The 25,564-nt window shown below is 37.1% G+C and overlaps 1 protein-coding gene across 7 annotated transcripts in view; it reads left to right on the forward strand.

Annotated features, from left to right (window-relative positions):
- CEP162 (centrosomal protein 162) overlaps nt 1–19,401 on the forward strand; it is a 94,996-nt gene extending 75,595 nt beyond the window's left edge. For 4 of the 7 annotated variants that reach the window (XM_041771212.1, XM_041771232.1, XM_041771240.1 and 1 more), the window contains exons 24-27: nt 2,886–3,027; nt 5,150–5,248; nt 10,641–10,775; nt 17,811–19,400. In XM_041771212.1, coding sequence (XP_041627146.1) covers nt 2,886–3,027; nt 5,150–5,248; nt 10,641–10,775; nt 17,811–18,020 — 586 coding nt within the window. In that variant the 3' untranslated portion in view covers nt 18,021–19,400. Of the gene's footprint in view, nt 1–2,885; nt 3,028–5,149; nt 5,249–10,640; nt 10,776–17,810 lie in introns of all 7 variants that reach the window. The other 3 variants (XM_041771249.1, XM_041771265.1, XM_041771257.1) reach the window with 2 other exon arrangements.
- The last annotated feature ends 6,163 nt before the right edge of the window (nt 19,402–25,564 follow it).

The following is a 25,564-nucleotide window of genomic DNA, read 5'->3' on the forward strand; positions in this document are numbered from 1 at the left end:
GGGCAGAAGGCGGCACTAAACCGCTGAACCACCCGGGCTGCCCATAAATGTCTTTCAAAGGAAAAAAAAAACTAATTGACATTCTAAGAGAAAAAGATCCTCTTTTCCAAAATAACTCTTCAAATTAATCTAGTGCTCACACCCATTCATGCCTCAAAGAATTTTTTTGCCTATCCCTTTCCTTCTCAGAATCACCAGGTACTATCTACTCTTTCCTCTGAGCCTTCTAACATTCTCAGACCTTTTTCACTGTCCTCAAACCCAGTCTTTGTCCTCTGTCAGTACCAGTTTTCCACAAGTAGCTTCTTCTTTTTTTTTTTTTTCACAAGTAGCTTCTTATTTGCACCTCACTTCCTCTTAACTGGGGCTCTCATCCTCACTTTTTTAAATCTCATTTCTAAGTAGTGACCTTTCTTGGTCCAGTGGTAGTTTCTCCATTCTCATTTTCCTTGACATTGTTGACCTTCCTGAAATAAGGGTTTCCTCCCACAGTTTCTATGACTGACACCTCTGACTAACACTCCTCTTCCATTCCTTTTAACTAACAATGACTCCTCTTCATCTTCTTTCCTCAAAAATCAGACTTCTACCAGGGTTCATTTTCGGCTATTTGTTCTCTCTTCTTTCTCCATTGCTCAGTTCATCCATTCTTAAGGCTTCTATGAACCATGACGCCAATTTAGTTTTCAAGGCTTATTTTATTCCCTGGCTCAGATGTTAAATCTGCCATTTTCTGGATTGTTCCTCTCAGAATCAGTAGTATCTCAAATGTTATTCCATTTATACCTATAAACTGCCCCCTCACATACCGTCTCTATGACCGTATTTTTTTCGTCTCCAAATCCAACTTTACCTCCTTTATTTCTTAGGTTCACAGTTAATGGGGTGCTTCCTTATAAATAACATCTCCTTTTGCTTTCTGCCTTACCTGGTTTAGTAGTTTCCCCACCCTAATCTCCCAGATTTTAGTTTCTGTCGCCTTCAAAATTTTGCTTAAAAATCATTAATATTCTTTAAATATTTCTGTCTCTGAGTTACTCTGCCTTCCACTGACTCCCTGCTTCCTGAGGTATCAAGACTAAATTACTCTATACGGCTTCCCAAGTGCCATCACCATTACAAGACCTCTCCATGGGCCTGACTTGCTGGATGTCTGCTGACTTTTGCTCATCCATGTTCAAGTACTAGGTCTTCCACAAAATATTTCCTAGAGCCTTCCAGGAAATTTCCTGCTCCCAACATCTAGCTCCTCTATAACTTACGTACCCAGGTACCATTATTAAGTACCAAGAAAGCACGAGTCAGACAGTGCCTTATAACTCCTTGAGAGCTGATGTAATAATAATTCTTTTGCAACCTGGCTGGCATAGGAGCAGAATGAGCATAGCAAGCATCTAGACAAATGCTTACTGATTGATTGGCAGCTATATCTGATTGAGTCATCCTGGCAATCCTAATGCTTCTAAATTGAAATTTCTTGAGTCCTAAATGTAATACTAGAAATGAAGCTGTTTGGGAAGAATCCCATTCTTTTCTGGAAATAATTTAAAATTGAAATTTTTCCTATAAATTTTTCTATACATAATCTGTAATTTTTTAGCATTGTTAATCTGTTTTCCAAATAGCTCTGGGCCTGAGAAGTGAGAAGTCACCTTTCCTAATCCCAGATTTAGGCTGTTTTGGGTTTTTGTTTTTTACTTTAGTTCAGTTATGTCATAAGTGCTTTAGATTTTTATACTTTTCCAAGGATGCTAATTATATAATTTCTGTAAAGAAATATTCATATAGTCAAATAAGCAACTGATAAATTTGTTTATAGTTTGAGAATTGCCATTTAACATGTATCAACAGTGATTTACTCCGTTTGCTTTGAGTAAAATCCTGTCAATTTTTAATAACTTTCCAGTAAGAGAGAATATGTTTATTTGTAAGAAATGTATCAAGCTTTATCAGAACTTTGCCACTTATTAAACTGCCTCTGAATGTAGAAATTTTGTCACAGAGACAAATCAGTTATCTGTCACACTTAACAGTCCAAACAGATTACGTGCAGATTACACTGGGTCCTAAAGAATTACCGTAAAGATTATTTTATTTTTATGACGTGTCAGCTAGCCTTGGAGGTCATATGCATGGACCAAGAACTGGTGGATGTTGCCTAAAGACAGAGCATTGAAGATTCTCCTTTTTTTTTTTTTTCTTTTTAAGATTTTATTTATTTGAAGCAAGAGATTGAGAGATAGGGAAAGAGCACGGGCAGGGTAAAGAGCAGAGAGAGAAGCAAATTCCCCGCCAAGCAGGAAGTCTGATGGGGGCTCGATCTTGGAACTCCAGGACCATGACCTGAACTGAAGGCAGACGCTTAGCTGACTGAGCCATCCAGGCACCCAGCATTGGAGATTCTAAAAGGAATTGTGATTATTAAAATAAGAATCTGAAAAAAAAAATAATCTGGGGAAATACCTGAGTTTATCTTAAAAGGTAAAATGTGAGGCCCTTGCTTTAAATCCGGGTAGACCATTTAGAACCTTTCATTCTCTCAGAAAGTAACCTCCAGGTTGGGGGTCAAGTGGGAGGCCCAGACTTTGAGCTCCTACTCTGCTGGGTTTGAACCGCAGCTCTGCAGTTTACTAATGTGAACTCTAGGGACATCACTCCTTCCTAAACTCCAATTTGCCCTTATAAAATTCAGTGAATAATAGCTCCTGGCATACTTGTAAGATCTCATAGGTGATAATGTATAAAGCACCTGACAGAGTGCAGTAAGAATTGATGCTCTCTCTGCCTTTGTTACTTTGATTTCCAGGCTTCTTACATTACTTTTGTGCTAACTCTGAATTAAAGAGCTGTTTTTAATGTGTTATTTTCTTTGATTTGCCCTACAGGGTCAAGGAAGATACTGCAGCACATATCACATCTCTCAAAGCATCTCATCAGAGGGAAGTAGAGAAGCTCCTTTGCCAAAATGCAGTAGAAAATTCTTCTTCCAGAGTAGCTGAACTAAATCGTAAAATAGCAACTCAAGAGGTAAATGACTTTAACAAACTTTCTTTGGCTTTAAAATTATTTTTCTCAGGACTGTTAACAGAGTACTAGAAATACTATAACTTCACTTTAATTTAGAAATTTAGAAACACTTCAGTTTTTGATAGGAATGAGAAATTACTGACTTGAGTATTTTTTTTTTATAGGCGAGGATGCCATTACCATGTGTTTATTCTGCTTTAAAATTATTCTCTCTAAATAAAAGGTTTCACCATTTTGTCCCTACATTCCTCAAATTGTTCTCCTAAGGCAGTCTTAAGTGGTGGTGGAATCACATTATGTGATTGAAACCTGAGTATTTGAACTTGAATGTTGAACCATCTCCCTCTCCCCAAGTCCCAGCTGACTAGCAATTATCCTAGTTATTCTTGCCCAGTTACCTTTCATTCATTAAATAATGATTTCAGGGTCTATAGACAATCAGGCCCTGGGGATAAAATAATGAACAGAGAGATGTATGCAACTATAGCCATTATGAAGCATAGTCTTCTTAGAATTATGACTGAGTATGCTGAAAGCACATCAACATTTCTTCAAAAAAGTGTATCTTCCTTCTTGGTTAGTATATATAAATCTACATGGAATATTTATGAATATCAGCTAATGTGGCCCATCTTCTGTGGTGATAGCAAATAGAAAAAACAGCATTAAGATAGAATTTGTATCTGTGTCCCCTCCCAAAAGAAAAAGAAAGCAAATATGGCAAAAATGTTAGCAGTTGATAAATCAAATTGAAGAATATATAAATGTTCGTTGTGCTCTTTTCTCTAGATTTTAATTTTAAAAAACAAGCTGAGGGGGCAGAAACCAAGAAGTATTTATCTTGCCACCACCTCTCCCATCAATAATTATTTATTTAAATTGGCCATTATTTAATGGCCTCTTGATTAAAAACTAACCACTCAGGGGCGCCTAGATGGCTCATTTGGTTAAGTGTCCAACTCTTGATCTCCCCTCAGGTGTTGCTCTCGTGTCCTGAGTTTGGGCATCACATTATTTTGGCCCCGGCCCAGCATCGAGCCCTCTTAAACTTCCCCATTGAGCGATTTGGGGTTTTTTTTTGGCTTTGGGTTTTTTTGTTGGTTTTTTTTTTTTTTAGTATTGGCCAGATAATGGTTATTATGAAATTATTGTAAATTATTTCAGGTATAAAGTGCTATTATGGTTTTGTGAGAAGATGCCCTTATAAGGAGATGCATGCTGAAGTATTTGGGGTATTTAAGGGTAAAGTATGAGTTCTGTGATTTAAATTCAGGTAGCTCAGGAACAAAAAAATTTGCCTATTTTAATATATCAGTGAGAAAGATTTAGTGTGCTTTTCAAAAGTAATCCTGATACAGCAGTTGATAACTTTTCTGGCTTTTCCCCTCCCCCATAGGAGTTGGGTGTCATGGGTAGTATAAACATTATATCAAGTTATTACATAGTTGGGAGAGGTGAGAAAAGTAGTGTCCTCCTTGTGCCATAGTGCCATAAATGTTACTTTCCCAGTGTTCTAAATGTAATATTGTAAATTATGAGTTAAATGGAAGTCAGCGTAGTCTGGTGGGAGAAACAATAAAAATAAAGCATTAGAGATAAGAGCTACACATTTTTCCTAAGTTTTCAGTTGCTTGATGATGAAGTATTGATGTCTTTCAGTTTGCCAAAAATGTGTGATACTTATTTCATGCTTATTGATAGGCTTATGCTGTCTTTGTCAGCTCTTTAATAAAAACTATTATCCTACTTAATCACAAAGTAATAAAGACATATTAGCTACTTTCTTCAAAATACTCAGACTTTATAATAAAGGTTTATTTTAAAAGGTGCTTTTCAGGCCTTCAGGAGAAAAGTACTAGAGATAAAGAAGCCACTAGTTATATAGCCATTAATTTGTAATATGTGTGATGCTGTATGTATTCAATGAACTTAATTAATCCAATGAACTTACTTCCTGTGGCAATTTATTTCTATGTTAAACTTTGGTAATTTTAAAATATTAGGAATTTTTCTTTTTGCAAACAAAAGTCATTAGTTGGTTTTCTCATATTTTTCAAGTAATGTTTAAGGAAGAGCTCTCTTGACTCAGTGAAGTCTCTTGACTTCTAACATAATTTCCTAGGTACTTCTAAAACATTTCCAAAATCAAGTTGATGAACTACAGGGTAAACAGGAGTCTCTTGTAGTTTCTCAAGTTCGAGAAGAAATCCTACAGAAAGAGGTAAGAAATAAAAATATTGAACATAAGCTTTTCTTAGCCATTTCAATCATATTCTTATTTTTATATAAATATTTTAACAAATTTACAAGTAGAAAGAACCTGAAAATATCTATCACATGTCAAACAAATATTAATAACTTGTTTATTGTAAGTCTGCTTTCCCCAGGTGGAACTCTCAGATATTAAGTTTCTTATATATTTGATGTTGAGGAAACAGATCTTTCTGGAAACTCACCATTTTTTATTACTCTAAGATCCTTTTGATTCTAGAAAGTGTAAAAAAAAAACCTGTACATTCTATTCTTTGAAGCATACACACCATTTTTTATTATTCAAGAATTTATTAAACCGTACAAGCAGAACATACAATTAATTGCATTACAAAAAAGATTAATGTAAAAACACTCCACAATTATGTAACTATCAATTTAAAACGTCTTGTTTCAATAATTGAAGGGCTTATAGCGCAGCATATTTGCATTCTTTTCAGTGGTTAAGATAACATAAACTTTGTTCTATAAGTAGTAAGTTAACAGAACTTCACAGACCTGAAGTAAAATTTGGGGGAGAAGCAATAAAAGGAAATATGTTCTGATAAAGGTCAGTTTTAGTCAAGTTACAGTGTTCTTAGGTTAAGAATAGCTAAACTGTTTTCAAATTAGAAAAGCTGCAACACATGATTTTCAAGCCTGTTTACTGGAAAACTGAGTAAAACTCCATTTTTTGAATAAAATAATTGCCATCTGCCTTTTAATGTACAGTACATTTATAAGAGTTGTTTTAAGAGGGCTTATTTATTCCCACTACTGATAACCTGAGAGCCCTCAAAGGGATTTTCTCTCAGGTTGGTGGGAATAGTTCATTTTCCCAGCCCTGTGGGAGCTCCTGGAGTTGTTCAGGCTGCCATTTCCACTGGCTTCAAAACCGCCTCTGGGCAGCCAGGTAGTCAGTCATGGAGTTCAGGCTGCATGTTCCCCCTACCCTCAGGAATCGCAGTCCTGCAGTGCTGTTAGCTACAGTTTGGAAACAGTTGTTTCAGATGTCATCTGGTTTTTCTGTTTAAGAAAGGAGGGTAAATCCCTGTCCCTTTCTGACCACAAGAAAAAGCATAATACATATTTTTTAAGAGTAGCAAATTCTGTTTTGTTTTTTTGACTGCTTGTTTGTTGTTATTCAGTCTCTATAGAAAAAAAATTGTGATTTAAAATCTTCATTTCTGAAGAACAGTTTTGATAGTTTAGAATTCTTGGCTGATGGCATATTCAAAATATTGAAAAATCTATCTTTTTCTCTGCTGTTTTGAAATGTTTTGGTCAAGAAATCCTCCAGTGATCTTAAGGACATACATTCCTTTGTATGTAATTTCTTTTCTCTTGCTGCTTTCAAAATTCCTTGTTTTGACTTTTGACCATTATAATGTGTCTTGGTATAGCATTATTCTGGTTCAACTTATTTGGGATGCCCTGGGCCTCATGGATCTTTGTTTCCATCTTTCTCAAGTTGAGGAAGTTTCAGCCATTATTGCTTTAAATATATTCTGTCCCCTTCTCTTGTTATGGAATTACCCCAATGCAGATATTGTTTGTTTTGATGTGTCTCATAAGTCTTGTAGGCTTTTTCATTCTTTTTTTGTTCTTCTGTTTAATTTTAAAGGACCAGTCTTCTGAATCACTGGTTTTCTTCTGCATAGTTGAGTCTGCTATTGACACTCTCTGTTGAATTCTTCAGTATAGTCCTTGTATTTTTCAGCTCTGAGATTTCTGTTTTAGGAGTTTGTGGAGTTTTTTATGGTTTTTATTTCTATGTTTTCTTAATTTTGTTTAGAGAACTACAAGAACACAGACAAGTTATCAAAGAGGATTATTCTGAATTCTTTGGTCATAGATTTCATAGATATCTGTTTCTTAGTTTTCTTTGGTGATGTCATGTTTACCAGATTGTTCTCATCCTTGATTCCTTTGATTGGTATTGATATATTTGACTAAATAGTCTCCTCTTCCAGACTTTATAGGTTCACTTTGGTAGGAACAGCTTTCACCAGTCAGTTCAGTTTGGGTTTCTGGATGTGTCTAGTGGTGATGTCCTTGGGCAGGTGGCGCTTGCTCTTAGGGTCTGTTTATGGCCAAGGCTACTGCCCAAGGTCTGAGGTCAGGGGTAAAGTAGATACCACTGGTTGAATATAGTTGAATAAAAATTTTGGCTTGGTTGCCTGCTCTAAGCAAGGCTCTAGGATAGCACTCCAAGTTCCCTGGCTGAATATACCATTGGCATTTCAGTCTAATCAACTTTAACTGCTGGACTCTGCTCTAGTGTTGCTGGGCTACCCAGCTTTTCAGGTGTTCTACTTTGGCTTTCTAGTCAGGCGGCATTGCAGTATTCACTCAGCAGTAGGCCAAAGTATGACTTAGCTTTTCTGCCTGAGTGGGTGCAGTCGCAGCTTCGGGGCTGGCAGATCTTTTTGTTTGAGGACCTCAGTCACACAGATCTGACCAGATCCACTGAGTTCCCTGGTCAGATTTCACCACAAACTTGGATCTATAGATGACCAAAGCTGCTAGTTGGGATCACTACTTGGGCACTACAAGTAGGAACTCAGTCTGCCAAGATCTAAGTGCCAGTTGTTACAAGCCCTTCCCCACATGTCCATCATAATCAAATTCCAAGGCGTCAGTCTCCTCAGGGTGAGGCCCTTGGGCCTCCCAAGAAGTGACCTACAACACTGGGGGAGCTGGATGCCAACCTAGGCTTTCTTTTCCCATGGAGAAATGGTAGGTTCAGGGGGAGCCCTCTCCATGTTGTGCTGCCTGGGCCTGAGGGAGGGGCCATTAGGGAGGGGCCAGTAGGTGGCCATTCCTCTTAGCCTTCTAATGTCATCTGTCTTGGTCTCTGTGATGCAGGGGGTTGCTTCAGCCTCACCCTCATAAGATTCTCTCAGTTGTATCTAATCCATAAATAGTTATTAGTTCTTAAGGAAGAACAGCCTCAAGAACTACTTATGTCACCACCTTGGTGACATCACTCTTCCTGTCTGTATATATCTCCATAATAGTCAAAATAAATGATAACCATCAATATTTAGTTTAGTATGTACTAAACATCATTTTAAGTATGAACTAAGCACTGACAAGTGCTCTGTGTGGTTTTCACCATAGCCCAAAAGGACAGGTACTATTGTCCCCATTTTAGATGAAGAAACCGATGCTAAGAAAAATGAAGTAACTTGTCAGAGGTTCTCAAGCAACATGTAAAAAGTACCAGCATTAGAACCCAAAACCTCACTCTAGGTTCCAGGCTCTTAATTACTATTTCACCAATGCCCTATTTTTGGACATTCAGGTAGTTACCAGTTTTTTTAATAGCATTCAAAAGGCAGGAATAATTTTTGATCATGCATTTTTGCTTATGTATCCACTTACTTCCATAGGATAAATTCACTAAAATACAAGGATTTAAAAATATATACATTCACTTCAAGTGTACTCTTAAAGGTACTTTTAAATAGGCATAGATGAAGGGAAATTTTTCCTACTTTTTGTCTAAGTACACATTTCTGAATTTACATAATTTATAAACTAATGTTTAATCATTGGTGAGTTCATTAATTAATTCATGAATAATTATTAAACATTTATCTCTGCTATGCACATCTGTATATGTACTACGAATACTGAGAACAAAATAGACAAATCCCTGGCCTTATGGAGCTTACATTTTATTTGGGGAATCAGAAATGTAAACAAGTGTAAGGCTCAAACTGAGGCAATATCTGTAAAGTACTTAGTATAGCAGCTAGCACATGATCATTTATGACTCTACTACTTGTCCTTTAAGACTTTATTCAACCACAGCTGTGTCAAATAAGAATCTACAACTTAACTCCACTTCCAGTTAGGTATTCCCTACTTATCACCTCACTGCTACTTGGTTATCTCTCCATTACAACATATCGTATTAGAATTCTCATTCACCTGACTACTTCTTTGACTAAACCAGAATTTCCCAGCTGTTATACCAGGAATGGATTATTCGTGGATCATAAGATAGCGATGACTGGAAAGGTTGTCTTACTACAAACTCAAAATCATTTTTCAATCATTAAAAAGTTTATAGAAGTTGAAGTGCCTCTTACAACTTTCTTAGTTCAGCAATCATTAGTTTTTGTTTTATAATTTTTAGCAATCATTGTTTTTGATGGATAAGGTTTTATGCCTAGTACTCATCACTACAGCATGTTCTTTTTTTTTTTTTTTTTTTTTTTTTTTTTTTTTTTTTTTTTTTACTACAGCATGTTCTATAGAGCCTCTCTCCTTGACCTTTCTGCAAGGCATCCCAATTAAAGTCTGCAAATTTCTTTGGTCACTGATGATATCATCAGGGATATCCCATATTTAAATACTTAGATTTACTTATATTTGCACCTGATTTAATTTGCTTGTATTTTCACATTTTTAAAACTAACTTAGGAAGAGTATGTTTTGTTTTGTTTTTGAGTTTTGTTTTTTGGATTTATTGTAGTATTATCAGTGTTCTTGCTAGGTACTGTTTCCATGGGAAACATGATTGAATTTGTTAATTTTAGCCATTTTCACTTGCTTGTTAATTATTGTCTTTTGATACTAACAACTAGCAAATTATAATTCTATGTTATAAAAAAATGCATTTGTTTTACCAAGCCCAATTTAAAGATTGCTTAGATTCCCCCCTATTTTACATACTGACACCATGAAAATATTATCATCTTCTCTGTGGACCGTAATATGAAAAAAGAGGTACCACACTAGACCATAACCTCCATGAGGATGGACTAGGTTTTTCATCTCTATATCTTCAGGACCTAAGACAACAGCCAGCACAGAAATATTTCAATATATTGCCTTTTTTATAAGCATAAATTTACTTATGGAATTATTATAAATTATAAAATGATAAGAGCCAGAAGAGAATTATAGGGAACTGACAAAAGGAGGATCCATATTTACTGAACTCTTTCTGTGTAGGTGCTGTACTGTGTAGGGTGCTTTAAATATATTATTCAATCCTAAGATCAATCAACCATGTTAAATACATTGACACTGTGTTAGTAAAGCTGAATATACCAATGACAGTGCTCTCCTTCATTTTGAATGCTTTAATCAGACTGGCAACATGGGAGGTGGTGGTCCAATCATCTGGAACCTTTTGGAATATGAGGTCATTTCAGACCAAGGATGAGCCTTCTCTTCCTAGACATAAAAAATACAAGCTATTCATTATTCTAACAACTCCAGATATCTTTCTTAAGCCTCTTGAGAGAAATTTTATACAAAGAAAATATAGTGAACATTCTTAAGACTACCTGGTAAAAAATTTTTCTTGTTACCAGTTTTTCATTTACTTTATACCTCAATTTTAGATTACAAAACTTCTAGAAGAATTAAGAGAAGCCAGAGAAAACCATACACCAGAGATGAAACATTTCATGGGCTTAGAAAAGAAAATTAAACAGATGGAAATGAGACATCAGCAAAGAGAGCAAGAACTTCAACAGGTCGAGTAATAAATTATATTTACAGATTTGTATAGTTCTTTACTTTGAAGTACCTCCAGTTTACTATAGTTTTGCTATCTCTAGCAACACTTCTTAAATTGTTTCATTGTATATTGATACTAGGAATAAAGGTATAGCTTTTAAGAACATATAAGACTTTAAACTTCAGGATGCCTGGGTGGCTCAGTTTTTGAGCATCTGCCTTTGGCTAGGGCATGATACCGGGATTCCAGGATTGAGTCCCACATCAGGTTCCCTGTGAGGAGCCTGCTTTTCCCTCTGCCTATGTCTCTGCCTCTGTGTGTCTCTCATGAATAAGTAAATAAATAAAATCTTTATTAAAAAAAAGACTTTATACTTCAAATACCTAAAGATCAATTTATCATATCTCTGGAATAATAAACAACTTGTATCATGGGTTTTCTTTTTTTTTAAGATTTCTTTTAGACAGCAAGTGTACACACAAGCAGGGGAGGGAGAGGGATGAGGGGAAAGAATCTCCTGCAGGCTCAGAGCCCAGCATGGAACCTGATGCATGGCTTGATCTCAAGACCCAAAGATCACAAACTGAGCCAAAACCTAAAGCCAGATGCTTAACCAACTGAGCTACCCAGGCACCTTTCATGTTCTTAGATGGTTGCCTGAAAAGTTAGGCATTTTACTGTGGGAATGGGTCTTTGGAAGCCATATTCAATATTCATTTCATAAATGTTTGTAAGAAGTAGAATTATATTAAAATGTAATCATTTAAAATATATGCCCAGCACTAGTAGCATCACAATTACTATACTACAAACAGGTAAAGAAATAGAAATTAAATATGGCAGAAGTAAGGGCATGACGATTTTAGGCATTAGCCTCTCTGCTGATAATTAGCTTTGCTTGAACAGTATATTGCTCTGTTTGAGCTGCCACAACAAAATATCAGAAATTGGGCTTGGAACACAAATTTTAAAAAAATTAATGTTCTCAGTTCTAGGGGCTGGAAGTCTAAAATTAAATTGAGCACAACCTTCATGCACTATTGCTGGGAATGTATGTTGTTCCTTCCACTATGGAAAACCATATGGTGGTTCCTCAAAAACTTAAAAATAGAAATATCATACAGTATAAAAGTGTCACTTCTGGTATTTACATAAACAAAATGAAAACATTCAAAAATATATATACGCCCTTATGTTTCTTGCATCATTATTTGCAATAGCCAAGATATGGAAACAATCTAGGAGTCCATCAATAGATGAGTAGCTAAAGATGTGCTATGTGTGCACATGTATTTGTGTTTGTATACACACATATACATACATACATACACAGTGGAATATTATTCAGCAATAAAGAATGGAATGTTCCGATTTGCTACAATATGGATAGGCCTAGAGGTTATTCTGAGTGAAGTAAGTCAGAGGAAGACAGATATTGTATGATTTCACTTACATATGGAATCTAAAAACAGACTCAAAGAGAGCATACTGCTGATTGCCAGAGGGGAAAGAGTTGGGGAAATAGGTGAAGGGGATTAAGAGATACAAACTGCCAATTACAAAATAACTAAATCATAGATATTTAAAGTATAGCAAAGGGAATATAGTCCATAATACTGTGATAACTTTGTATGGTGACATAAGGTTGGTTTGCATTTTGGAATGTAAATAACTATTAAACCACTATGTTGTATACCTGAAACTAATACTGTATGTTAGTCAACTACAAAGTAAAAATAAAAAGTAAATACAAAGTAAAAATTTTTAAAAATAAAAAGTAAAAATAAAAAGCATACCACTAAGAAAACATCACATCACAAAGGAAGACCATAAGGAATAGAAGAACTACAGAACACTCAGAAAATAATTGACAGAATGCAAATACATACATACCTATCAATAATTAAATGGAAATGGACTAAATTCTCCCATCAAAAGTGATGAATGGATTAAAAAACCCCATCTATATGCTGCCTACTGAAGACTCCCTTCAGATATAAGGAAACAGACTGAAAGTATAGGAATGGTAAAAGGTATTTCATACAAATGAGAATCAATAAAAAGCGTGGCTAGCTATATGAGACAAAACTGGTAATAAGAAACAAAGGTCATTACATAGTGATAAAGGAGTGATCCAGTAAGAATATATAACATTAACAAATACTTATGAATGCAAGATAAATGTACTTAAATACATAAAGCAAATTCTGGCAAACCAAAAGGAAGAAATAGTAAAACAATAATAGGGAACTCTTTTTTTAGTTTATTTAAATTCATTAGTTAACATACAGTGTATTAGTTTCAGGTATACAGTTTAGTGATTCAACACTTACACCCAGTGCTCATCAAGGAAGTAAGGAACTTTAATACCCCACTTACATCAGAAGATCATGTGCCTAAAGACAGAAAACTTCAAGGAAACACTGGCCTGAAACAATACATTAGATGAGATGGAATTAACATAAATAGAACATTCCATCCAAAAGTAACAATACACATTTTTAAGCTCACATGGAACATTTTCCAGGTTAGATCTTATAGTAGCCATGAAACAAGTCTTAATAAATTAAGATTGAAAGGTCAGGGCAACTTCCCCAAACACAATGACCTGAAACTAATTACAAGAAAAAAAAAAGGAAAATTCACACAGGTGTGTAATGAAACCACATGCTCTTAAGCAACCAGTAGATAAAAAAACAAGTCAGGAAATTTAAAAATATTTTGAGACAGTTGAAGATGGAAAAACAATATACCAAAACTTAGGGGATAGAGCAAAAATAGAGGGATTCATATCATTAAGTGTCTCAAGAAACAAAAAGATTTCAAATAGACAACTTTATACCTCTAGGAACTAGAAAGCGAAGAGTAAATGAAGCCCAAAGTTGGCAGAAGGGAGGAAATAAAAATCAGAGCAGAAATAAATGAAATAAAGACTAAAAAGGTCAAAGAGATTAGGAGTTGGTTCTTTGTAAAGATAAAATTAACAAGCCTTTAGCTAGACTAACCCAAGAAAAGAGAAATAAAACTAAAATTAAAATGTCTTTCTCTGATTGACTTATTTCACTTAGCATAATACCCTCTAGTATGATCTCACTTATATGTGGAATTTAAGAAGCAAAACAGAATCATAGGGAAAACAGAGAGGGAGACAAACCATAGAGACTCTTAATCATAGGACACTGAGGGGTGCTGGAGAGGGGTGGGTTGAGGGATGGAGTAATTGGGTGATGGACATTAAGGAGAGCATGTGATGTAATGAGCACTGGGTATTATATGAGCCTGATGAATCCCTGACATCTGATGAAACACTTCTAATAAAACATAAAAAGCTAATTAAGTTTATCACCACTAGACCAGCCTTAAAATAAATGCTAAAGGGAATTTGTCAAGTAGAAGAATGAAACCATTAACATAAAAACATTATGAACGTTAGGTATAAAACTCAGTGGTAAATAAATTGTCAGAGTCAGATTCACTAATACTGAAATGGTGCTTCCTAATTCATTTACAAAACCAAACATTAAAAATAACCATAACTACGCTAATTTGTTATTGGATACACAATGTAAAAGATGTTAAAATAACATCGATAACTTAAAGTTGGGGGTAGGGTTGGAATAAAAATGTAGGGTTTAGGTATGCTATCAAAGTTATCAACTTAGGGGGATCCCTGGGTGGCTCAGGGGTTTAGCGCCTGCCTTTGGCCCAGGGTGTGATCCTGTAGTTCTGGATCAAGTCCCACGTCGGGCTCCCGGCATGGAGCCTGTTTCTCCCTCCTCCTGTGTCTCTGCCTCTCTCTCTCTCTCTCTCTCTCTCTCTGTCTACCATAAATAAATAAATAAGTAAAATCTAAAAAAAAAAAAAAAAAGAAAAGCAAAAATTAAAAAAAAAAAAACAAAGTTATCAACTTAAATTATTAGGTTGTTACAAATATATCACATTTTATGTAAGCTTCACGGTAACCACCAAGGAAAAAGCATACTAATTACAAAAAAGATTTTGATGAAGGAGTCAAAGCATACCACTACAAAAAGTCATCACATCATAAAATATGACTGCAAGTTATAATAAGCAAGGAACATATGATCTACAAAACACTCAGAAAGCAACAAAATGACAATAGTAATTCCTTATCTATCAGTAATTCCTTTAAATGTAAATGGATTAAATTCTTCATTCAAACCACAGAATGGGTGAAATATAGATCCAAGAAATATACTACCTAAAAGAGACTTTAGCTCTAAAAGCAGCGTAGACTGGGTAAAGGGATAGAAAAAGGTATTTCAATCAAATGGTAACTTACAGAAATCAGGAATAGGTATAGTTATATTAGGAAAAAAATAGGTTTTAAGCTAAAAATCTCCAAAAGAGACAGAACTAATTATATAAGGATAAAAGGGTCAGTCCATCAATAAGTTGTATCAGTTGTAAAATTTATGCATCCAATAACAGAGCACCTAAATATATAAGACAGTAACTAAAAGGAAAAATAAACAACAATATAATGATAGTAGGGGACTTTAATACGTCACTCCTATCAATGGGTAGATCATCCAAAGGATAAGAAAAGAGTGGGATTTAAACAATGCTATAGATAAAATGGATCTAACAGACATACACAGTAAAGTTCCTGCAACAACAGAAAAAATATATACATTCTTCTCAGTCACACAAGAAAAATATTCCAGAATAGGTAATATGGTAGGCCACAAAAAAGTCTTCTCAAACTCTCCCAAACTCTCCCAAAAAGTGGAAAAGGAGGGAACACTTCCAAGCTTGTTTTCACAAAGCCAGCATTACCCTGTTAAGAAACCCAGATAAGGAGGCACCTGGGTGGCTTAAACAACAACCTTCAGCTCAGGTCAAGATCTCAGGGTCCTGGGATTGAGCCCTGTATCAGCAAGGAGCCTGCTTCTCCCTCTCTCCCTGCCTCTTCCCCCATTCATTTGTGTCCAGTTGCTTTTGCTGTCTCTCAAATAAATATAAATCTTAAAAAAAAAAAAAAAAAGCCAGATAAGGACTCTGCAAGAAAAGAAAAACCATAGCCAACCCCTGATAAATACAGATGCAAAATTTTTCAAAAAAAATATTATCGGGGATCCCTGGGTGGCTCAGTGGTTTAGCGCCTGCCTTTGGCCCAGGGCGCGATCCTGGAGTCCCGGGATCGAGTCCCGCGTCAGGCTCCTGGCATGGAGCCTGCTTCTCCCTCCTCCTGTGTCTCTGCCTCTCTCTCTCTCTATGTCTATCATAAATAATAAATAAAAATAAATATTTAAAAATATATATTATCAAACCAAGTTCAAGAGTACATTAAAAAGACCATATGCTATGATAGAGTGGGAGTCATCTCTGGCATGTAAGGATGGTTCAACATATGCAAGTGAATAAATGTGATGCATCACATTAATTGAAAGATATAAATCCTGTGATCATTTAAATAGATACAGAAAGAGCATGTGACAAAATACAGTATCCGTGATAAAAAAAAAAAAAATTCTCAAGTTAGATAAAGAAGGAATACCTTAGCATAATAAAGGCATGAGTTTATTTCTGGGCTCTAAACTGTTCCATTGATCTATATATGTGTCTGTTGTATGTTTGAAAGTTACTAAGTAAATCTTAAGTTTTCATTATGACAACAAAATTTTAAAACTATGAAGTGAGATATTTATTGTGGTAATCATTTCACAGTGTACACATGTATCAAGTCATGACATTGTACAGCTTAAACTTATACAATGTTATATGTCAATTATAACAATATAACTGGAAAAAAATTGGTTAAATGCCAAATTTCGATAGACATCAAAAATTTTCAAAGTATGTTTAAAACTTAGAATTGAAAACTCATACAGCATTTTGTGTTCCCCATAACTCAAATACCTGTTTATACAATATTTCCCCAATGCTTTCTATTTTAGATTATGAAGTTATTCTATAGCCAGACAGAATTATAGATAAAAATTATATTGCTGAAGTACAACAGATTTAATATTCAGAGATGAGCTATTCTTGCTTTTGTTGCCCCTAGGTAGCTGTTTTCATATGTCCAGCTTTTTGTGGTAATACTTAGGACTAATGATTCCCCTATGGCAAGGTATTTTGAAATTATAAGAACTATATTATAAGTTACTGGACAGGGTACCCTTATTTCACAGTTGAAAGAATTTATCCCCATGAGCAAAATGGTCTAGTCTACTGGTAGTTAAGAGGGAACTCTGAGGCCAGGCTGCTGGGGTATAAACTCTGACTCTGCCTCTAACCAGTTCTATATGAATCTTGGGCAAATTATTTTTTACTCATCTGTGCCCCAATTTCCCTACCGAGTAAATGGGGATAAATATATATAGAATTCACCTCCTAGTGGGTTGGCAGGACTAAATGAGTTAACGTGTGTAAAATGTCTAAATCAAGCCTGGCACATAATAGATGCTACATAGGTGTGCTTTTATCATTTCCCCTGCTATAATGTCTATTAAGGACATATGTTATATATTGGAACTGTTTTTGATTGCATCTCAAGTGCCTTTTTTTAAAGATTTTTATCCATTTGAGAGACAGTGTGAGAGCACAAGCAGAGGGAAAGGGAGAAGCAGATTGCTGGCTGAGCAGGGAGCCAGATGTTGGGGCTCCGTCTCAGGACTCTGGGATCACGACCCGAGCAAAAGACGCTTAACTGACTGAGCCACCCAGGTGCCCCTCAAGTGCTATTCTTAAGATGAACAACATCTGGGGGAGCAGGGGCTGTGTTTGGATTCATACCATGATACTAGAAATTTCTGATGCTCTAAATGCTATATTTAAGTTTTGAGTAAAAGAATAAAGACAACAAGATTAAAGCTCCCTAACCTCCCTATCAGAATTTGAATTCCCACTTCTTACCTTCTTCACCCACAAGCCTGTTTACAGACACAATGAAGCCCATTAGGTAAGGCTCCCCACCACCACTCCCTCCTCTCTACTGCTGTCAGCATTGTCCCACTTAAGCTCTTTGAGGTTGTTAAATCTTCCCCCACTATGAACTGTAACAGTAATGTGATTTTTTTTTCAGATAATACAGCAGACACACCAAGTAGTAGAAACTGAGCAGAACAAAGAAATCGAGAAATGGAAAAGACTTGCACAGTTGAAGAATCGTGAATTGGACAAGTTCCGCACAGAATTAGACTCGATATTAGATGTTCTTCGAGAGCTGCACCGGCAGGGAGTGGTTGTGCCAGTTGCTTTTGCAGATGAAGTGGATGCACCAAAATATTACTAGAAACTGGCATTTCCTAGGAGCTCACAGAAAGGCCTGGAGATGGAGGATTGTGCCTCTGTCAGAAGGCGGCTCTTGAAAACAAGTGTTCCAGTATGTTGTCCGAAAGCAAACAATACAGAAGCAACATTTCAAAATAAATTGCCCTAAAGCAGTAAGAAAAACATTATGCTGTCATTCACAGTCACATTTTAAGTAATTTATGGACGGGTCCCTTTGTGTCAGATCATTAAAACTAGTGAAATTAGCTGTAAAAGGTCTTGACTTACATTCTTGACGTGGAAAGAAAAAAAATTGCTCATACTCAGCCATTTTTGACTGTGTATTCTTAATCCTCATTGCTAGAAAAACAGCTCTGCTTTCTCATGAAAACATGGAGAAGAATGAGAGCATGGTGGTTTGGACAGTCAGATCAGCAGTCACTCAAGTAGTAAAACTTCCACAGTAATTTTGACAAGAATTACAACTTTGTACCAGCAAACAGTGATCTCTTGTGTTCTCTCAGATTTCCGCTTCTACTTCTGAGTGCCTCAGTTTTTACCTGTGATATAGAGTGCAAAAGATAGTTCACACATAATAAGGGAATTTGATTTATTCTTTCTTTTATTCTTTTATGCTCCAAGTCCTTTTTTATAAGTCTAAGATTATAGAGTATATATTTATTTAAAAAGTAACATGTTCACTAGAAAAAATTAAAAGCATACATAAAAATAGCCAGATTGTTATTTTTCACAATGCCCATTTCCATTAGCAGATAGTATATAAAATACTGGTAAGTTAAAGCTGTAGCCACCTTGTTTTCAAGTGTTCTGGCCCTGTGCTATCGTATAGAAACGTAATATAAGGCACATGTAGTTTTCAATTTTCTTATAGCCACATTTAAAAAGATAAGAAGCAAATGAAATTAACTTGGTTCATTTATAAAAATCTAAAATGTCAGTATAAAAATTGAATTTTTACTTTTTTTTTCCATACGAGTCTCTCACATCTGGTGTGTTTTACATTTACAGCACAACTCAATTTGGACTAGCCATATTCCAAGTGCTCAATTACCATATACCAATAAGTGCAATTCTGAATAATTAAAAAGTAAAATACTTGGTAAAAAGACAGGTGTACTTGATCTTGGTGAAATTATGGGTAGCAAATGTGAAATGTGGAAATTAAGTATAAGGAATGCAATTAATGTCTTAACGTTCAACGTTTTTTATGTCCTTTAAGAGAATAGAAAAAGCATTAATTAAAGGTAGCTATTTTTTTATGTGAAAGAGTTTTAAGTTATAATATAAACTATTTTGGTTATTAATTGAGTGTACTTGTGTGTATTTTCTATCTGCAAACCTATTAAATTCTAGCTATTACACCCATCCCTAATGATTCTATCCATTAGCCATTCATTCCAAGCACCCAAGCACAAACCTGGTTGATTCTGAAATAAACATCAAATAAATTATTACTTACAGAAGAAAGTGATCCTATTACATCCTTACATCCTATTTTGATGAGGATTCTGTATTCACTTTTAGAATAAGCTGTGCACACAGCAGGTTTTCAATTCTATTTACAGATTAAAGATCCCTAAGTACTATCAGAATTATTAGTTTAAAAACCTCAGGAACCATACTCCATTCCTTAGTCATTGACCTAAGGGTCTAAGATGATAACACAGAAGATATCACTTTGGCTATCTTAAAAAAAAAAAAAAAAGGTCTTCCTATTCAAAAGAGTTTGTTGTTTATTTACTTATGAAAGAGAGCACACGGGTGCACACAAGCAGGGACGAGAGGGAAAGATAGAAGCAAACACCCTGCTGAACAGGGAGCCCAAAGTAGGGCTCCATCCCGAGACTCTGAGATCATGGCCTGTGCTGAAGACAAATGCATAACTGACTGAGCCACCCAGGTGCCCCTTGAATAGGAAGGCTTTTAAAAAGAAAGAAGCTCCAGAAATTATCAGTCCCTCCTACCAATTCCATCCGCCCTCACAATGCTATAAGGTACCTGTTTCCACAGGGTGGGAACCTTACCAGGATATATGGCTTGCTGCTACCACCACAGCTTTTGTGCAGAGATTTCTTTTTTTTTTTTTAAAGATTTATTTATTTATTTATGATAGAGAGAGAGAGGCAGAGACACAGGAGGAGGGAGAAGCAGGCTCCACACCGGGGCCCGATGCAGGACTCGATCCCGGGACTCCAGGATCGCGCCCTGGGCCAAAGGCAGGTGCTAAACTGCTGAGCCACCCAGGGATCCCCTGTATAGAGATTTCTGATTTAATCTATTACTTTGGGCAAATAGAATTCTATAACTAGTATCAACCCATCAACTTTGGGGAATCCAGGCTTTGGTATTAGGGTGCCATTCCATATTAGAAATATCTATATTTGTGACTAAATGCCAAGAAAGTGAAAACATTTCTCTTTGTCATCCATAGGACTAAGGACTCTAATTAGGTCAGGTCCACAGGCACATTATCAGGTAATCTTACTCAGAATAAGACACTTTATGAGCCGGGTGGCTCAGCGGTTTAGCACCGCCTTCAGCCTGGGGTGTGATCCTGGAGACCTGGGATCAAGTCCCACGTCGGGCTCCCTGCATGGAGCCTGCTTCTCCCTCTGCCTTTGTCTCTGCCTCTCTCTGTCTCTCTCTCTCTCTCTGTCTCTCACGAATACATAAAATCTTAAAAAAAAAAAAAAAAAAAGACTTTATAGTTAATGTGGCTATTCACGCCATCCTTCTTTATAAAGCTCCTTAGCTGTGAATGGTGAGAAGAGTGAAGTTTGAAAATTTTCCAAACCTCCCAAGTTACTATATAATTCTATTTTGGTATTTGAAACCATGAATTAGAGCCTTCCTATCCAGTTTCTGTAGAAAAGTAAAATGAAAAGCACATGTGTTCCTTCTCAGCACCTGTCCAGGCCTAATTAGCCTATTTACTCCCTGCTAGTAGTAGGTCCATTTGTCTCCAGGTTTGCTGAAAGCTTCAATCACAACCACCTAAATAGTATAACTAAGAGGAAACATTTTTCCTACCCACACTCGCTTTGTAGGATTGTTATAAGAAATGTTTGAAGGGCTGTATCAGAGGGGAAAATCTGTTCTCTAGGAGGAAGGTAAGCATTGAGCTTGATCAGAACAAAATGGATTGTTAGTAAATTCAGGAACAAGAGAAATGGACTAGACTGTGGAGAAGATGACACACACACACACACACACACACACACACACACAATTAGTGCAATTGCACCAGGTAAGCATCCCTGGAGCATAAAAGTGAAGGGGCAAGAACACAGCAGGCGGCTGACCCACTGGAGCTACTCTCATTAAGCCTCCCCTGTACTTGAACCCTTAATGGTAGCCTGCCAGTGGTCCCTACCTCAGGGTGCTGATAGGACAATTAGAAAATCCTAATGCAGGGGACAGATGATAAACTATACATGGCCTGTGGGGGTTTTTTTTTTGTTTGTTTGTTTTTTTAAGTCCTTGGGGAAAGCCTGGAAGGGATTTTGGAGAAGAATTTGTGAGGTAGCCAAAAGTGAAGTCAGGAGGGAAAGAATATAAAAGGGTTAAATTGAGACTGCTTATTGGAAAAGACTGAGTAGAAAGAAGCATGTGTTGGGGGCGGGGGGGGGGGACGATTTAACTCACATCAGTCCTGGGCAGTAAGTGTTAAATCATCACATATTTGCATGCCCACGTCTTACCTGTTAAGCTCATTATCATGGCCACATGCAAGGAGCCCCAATAACAGCCATAACACCAATAACGGTGCACATTCTGGCTTGGGATCAGAGCCTTCACAGCAGCACGGTCCCTAATACACAGTCAGGGCTTAATAATTAGTTCCCTTCTTTGGTCTCTTGCCCTTCATCTGCAAATATGACCCTCTCCTCCCTCCGATACCTAGACTAAGTCTACACTCTACCAACAGGATAAGGTTGGGCCTGCCTCTCCACCTTTTCTCTCTCCTGAGTGCCAGCCCCTCTTCCCAGTTCTTGCTGGAATTACCCACTATTCTCAAAAAAAGTCAACATGTTTGAAACCAGCTGCCTGTTCCCCTGGGTTTCAACATTCTCCGGACAGTTCTAAACCTTGAGGCGTTCCCAGCTGTCAGTCAATTTGGAATGCTGTAACGAATTGCCGTAGACTGGGTGGGTTAAACAAGCATTCATTTCTCACAGTTCTGGGGGCTGAGAAGTCCAAGATCAAGATGTGTGGGTGACAGTTTGCTTCCTGGCTTGAAGGGGTCTGTCTGCTTGTTGAATCCTCGCAGAGCTGAAAACAAAGCAAGCTCTCCTGGGACGTCTATAAGGGCACTAATCTCATTCATGATGGCACCACCCTTACCACCTCATCTAATCCTAATGACCTCCCAAAGGCCCCACCTCCTACTACCATCACATTGAGGGATTGGGGTTCAACGTACACATTTTGAGGGGACACACTTAGTCCGCATCGATGAACTGTTCTCGACATGTGGCCATCAAATTTGTAGCCAATTTCTTCAAAATAATGTTTCTATCTACCTATCCCTTTCCATTCCATCTTACCCACTAAAACCCGTCACCATCTTAACTCCTTACTTTTCTCGAAGAGGATTGATGCCTCTTCCCCAGTGCTCTCCCCCCTCCAAATAGCCTGCAAAACAACATGATCAGTTTTTCCTAAGGCTCTGCTTGATGCATACCAGCTTCCCACTTGACGCAGCTGGTTTTTAGGTGTTAGAACCCTTACCTTAAGCCATCAAGGCACTACTGGGTCTGAGCTAGCTTTCCTCTCCACACTCCATTCCAGACCTCTAATCTCTTACACAAGTACTCCCTATGCCAGCTTCCTATTGCTCCTGTAACAATGACCACAACCGTAATGGCTTAACACGGCCCAGATTCATCATCTTACGGTTCTGTGGATCAGAGCAACACTGTTTCCACTGGGCTAAAATCAAGGTATCGGCAGGGCTGCATTCCTTCTGGAGACTCTGGGAGAAAACATTTCCTCGATTTTTCCAGCCACTCCTTGGTTTCCACCTCTATTCCTTAGCTTTGCCCCCCCTTCCCTTCATCCTCATAGTGACCGTGCATCTCTCTGAGCATCCTTCCATACCTCTGACTCCAAACTCAGCTGGGAGAGGTTCTCCATTTTTAAGGACCCATGATTAAATTGGTCCCACTGGGACAATCTAGGCTGCCCTTCCCATCTCTCCATTTCAGGATCCTTAGCGACATCTGCAAAGTCCCTTTTAGCAGGTACAGCACATTTTCATAGGTGGGAGGAGTTACCTTGGGGGTTGTTAGCAGAGAGCAGGATTCTTACCACAATCTTCTTATTCAAACCCATCTCCTAATCCAAGCATGACATCTAGGCTAATATCTTGGCTTCCGTCCTCCTTTCCATTTGACCATCTCGCCCCCACCACATCCTTTTGTTCACCACACCAGGTTTTCAAAATCACATTCTTCTCTAAATCGAACATATATTCTGCATCCAATGCCTGATGCCTGATTATATTTCTCATTGTATACACACACATACACTCACATACACACCTCCCCTGTTCATCTCTTTGTTTTCCTAGAATCTTTTAGAGGAATCAGTTCCATGATGATAATGATGATAATGATAGCTGTGACACAGGCCTCTCAAGGATTTTGTTAAAAAAGAAATCATTGCAAAGCTGAAGCTGTCATGGAAATAGGCTTAGAAGTAAATAACTGCTCTAGTGTTTATGGCATCTAATAGTTAATTCTTTTTTAATTTTATATCACTGTATTTCAGATTTTAATGTGAATTTTCTTTATCTGTGAACAAAGATTCTACTTTAGGAAAAAGAGAATTAAGGGGATATCTATCTTCTAACAAATTGTCTACTCGCCTTTTAAACATGATGCATGGGAATCCCTGGGTGGCTCAGGGCATGATCCTGGAGATCTGGGATTGAGTCCCACATCAGACTCCCTGCATGGAGCCTGCTTGTGTCTCCGCCTCTCTCTCTCTCTCTGTGTGTGTGTGTATGTGTGTGTGTGTCTCATGAATAAATAAAATATTTTTAAAAAATAAACATATGATGCTTTAAGCAGCATTAGTCCTGTGCCACAAACAGGATTTATTTTTTTTTAATTTTTATTTATTTATGATAGTCACAGAGAGAGAGAGAGAGAGAGAGAGAGAGAGAGGCAGAGACACAGGCAGAGGGAGAAGCAGGCTCCATGCAGCGGGAACCTGACGTGGGATTCGATCCCGGTTCTCCAGGATCGCGCCCTGGGCCAAAGGCAGGCGCCAAACCGCTGCGCCACCCAGGGATCCCCACAAACAGGATTTATATAATCTCACCAGGTGTAATGAATATGGAAAGACTAAGGGAGAAAACCAAAAAGCCATTCATAAGTGTGAATTTGTACCTCAGAATTTTTCACAGGAGAAACCGTTATCCAAGATGAGTATCACATCAACATAATGCCTGAGTGTGATGAGAAAGCTGATTTCCTTACTCATATAATTATGCTGCTAATTTCTTAGGTGCTAAAACAGTTTCCTCGTTGTATTTGTTCCTAATAAGTAGGAAACGGTTTAGATTCTACAAAATCAGACTAAATATATCCCCATACTGGCAGATCACTGGGCTAAATTTCCCTCCTAAGAAAGACATGATTATACTCCCAGAAAAATTTTTCCTGAGGAGAACAGGCTTTTAGAGGGTAAGGGCATCACTGCAAGTTCCCCCCAGTGGAGAGCTAGAGTAGAACCAGAGGGGACCGGTGGAAATATGGTAGGTCTGAGTTGAGGTACCACTGCCCTAAGGAGCCAAAGATATCATTGATAGCCTTAAAACTATGACATTCTCCCAAAAGTTCAATGATGAGGGAGTATGTGAACAATAGATTAAGACATAACTGCATAATTTTCACAAGTCAACTAGAATATGCTTTGCTATTTGGACAATATTCCATTATTCTTTGAATGTGCAGAACTAGGAATAGGAATAATGAAGCCTGAGAGAACTAGGAGATATATAAAATAAACCATTCTAAATCTGTTGAACTCCTTAACAATATGCAGGAGATGAGCTAGATATCTTCTACAGATCTCGCTTAATGCAGGGCTCACACCTGCGAAGTCTAAAACTAGCTTTATCAGCAGAGAGAGGGAACAAATCAAGATTCCTGACCTGGTAAGGTTTTACTGTATGGCAGGAAAGATCAGACAAGTACACATAGCCAAATATGAACAAATGCAATTAGAGTGTTATGACGTGTGAATGGAGCATGGAAGAAAAAGAAATTCCTTACACTTGGGATCCAGAAGGCTTTCTTGGAAAATATGGCTTCACAGATGGATCTTAAGGAATGGGTGGAATTTTGGCAGAACAGAACATAAGAAAGGAAATTCCAAAAACTGATTCCAAAGTTCGTATAGAAATGCAAAGGACCTCAATTAGCTACAACTTCAAGCAAGAACAAAGTTAATGGCCTTACACTAACCGATTTCAATACAAATTATAAAGCTACAGTAATCAAGAAGTATGATTTGGCATAAAATAGGCAAATAGAA

This window comes from Vulpes lagopus, chromosome 1 (assembly GCF_018345385.1).
Source record: "Vulpes lagopus strain Blue_001 chromosome 1, ASM1834538v1, whole genome shotgun sequence".
In the NCBI taxonomy this organism is placed as follows: domain Eukaryota; kingdom Metazoa; phylum Chordata; class Mammalia; order Carnivora; family Canidae; genus Vulpes; species Vulpes lagopus.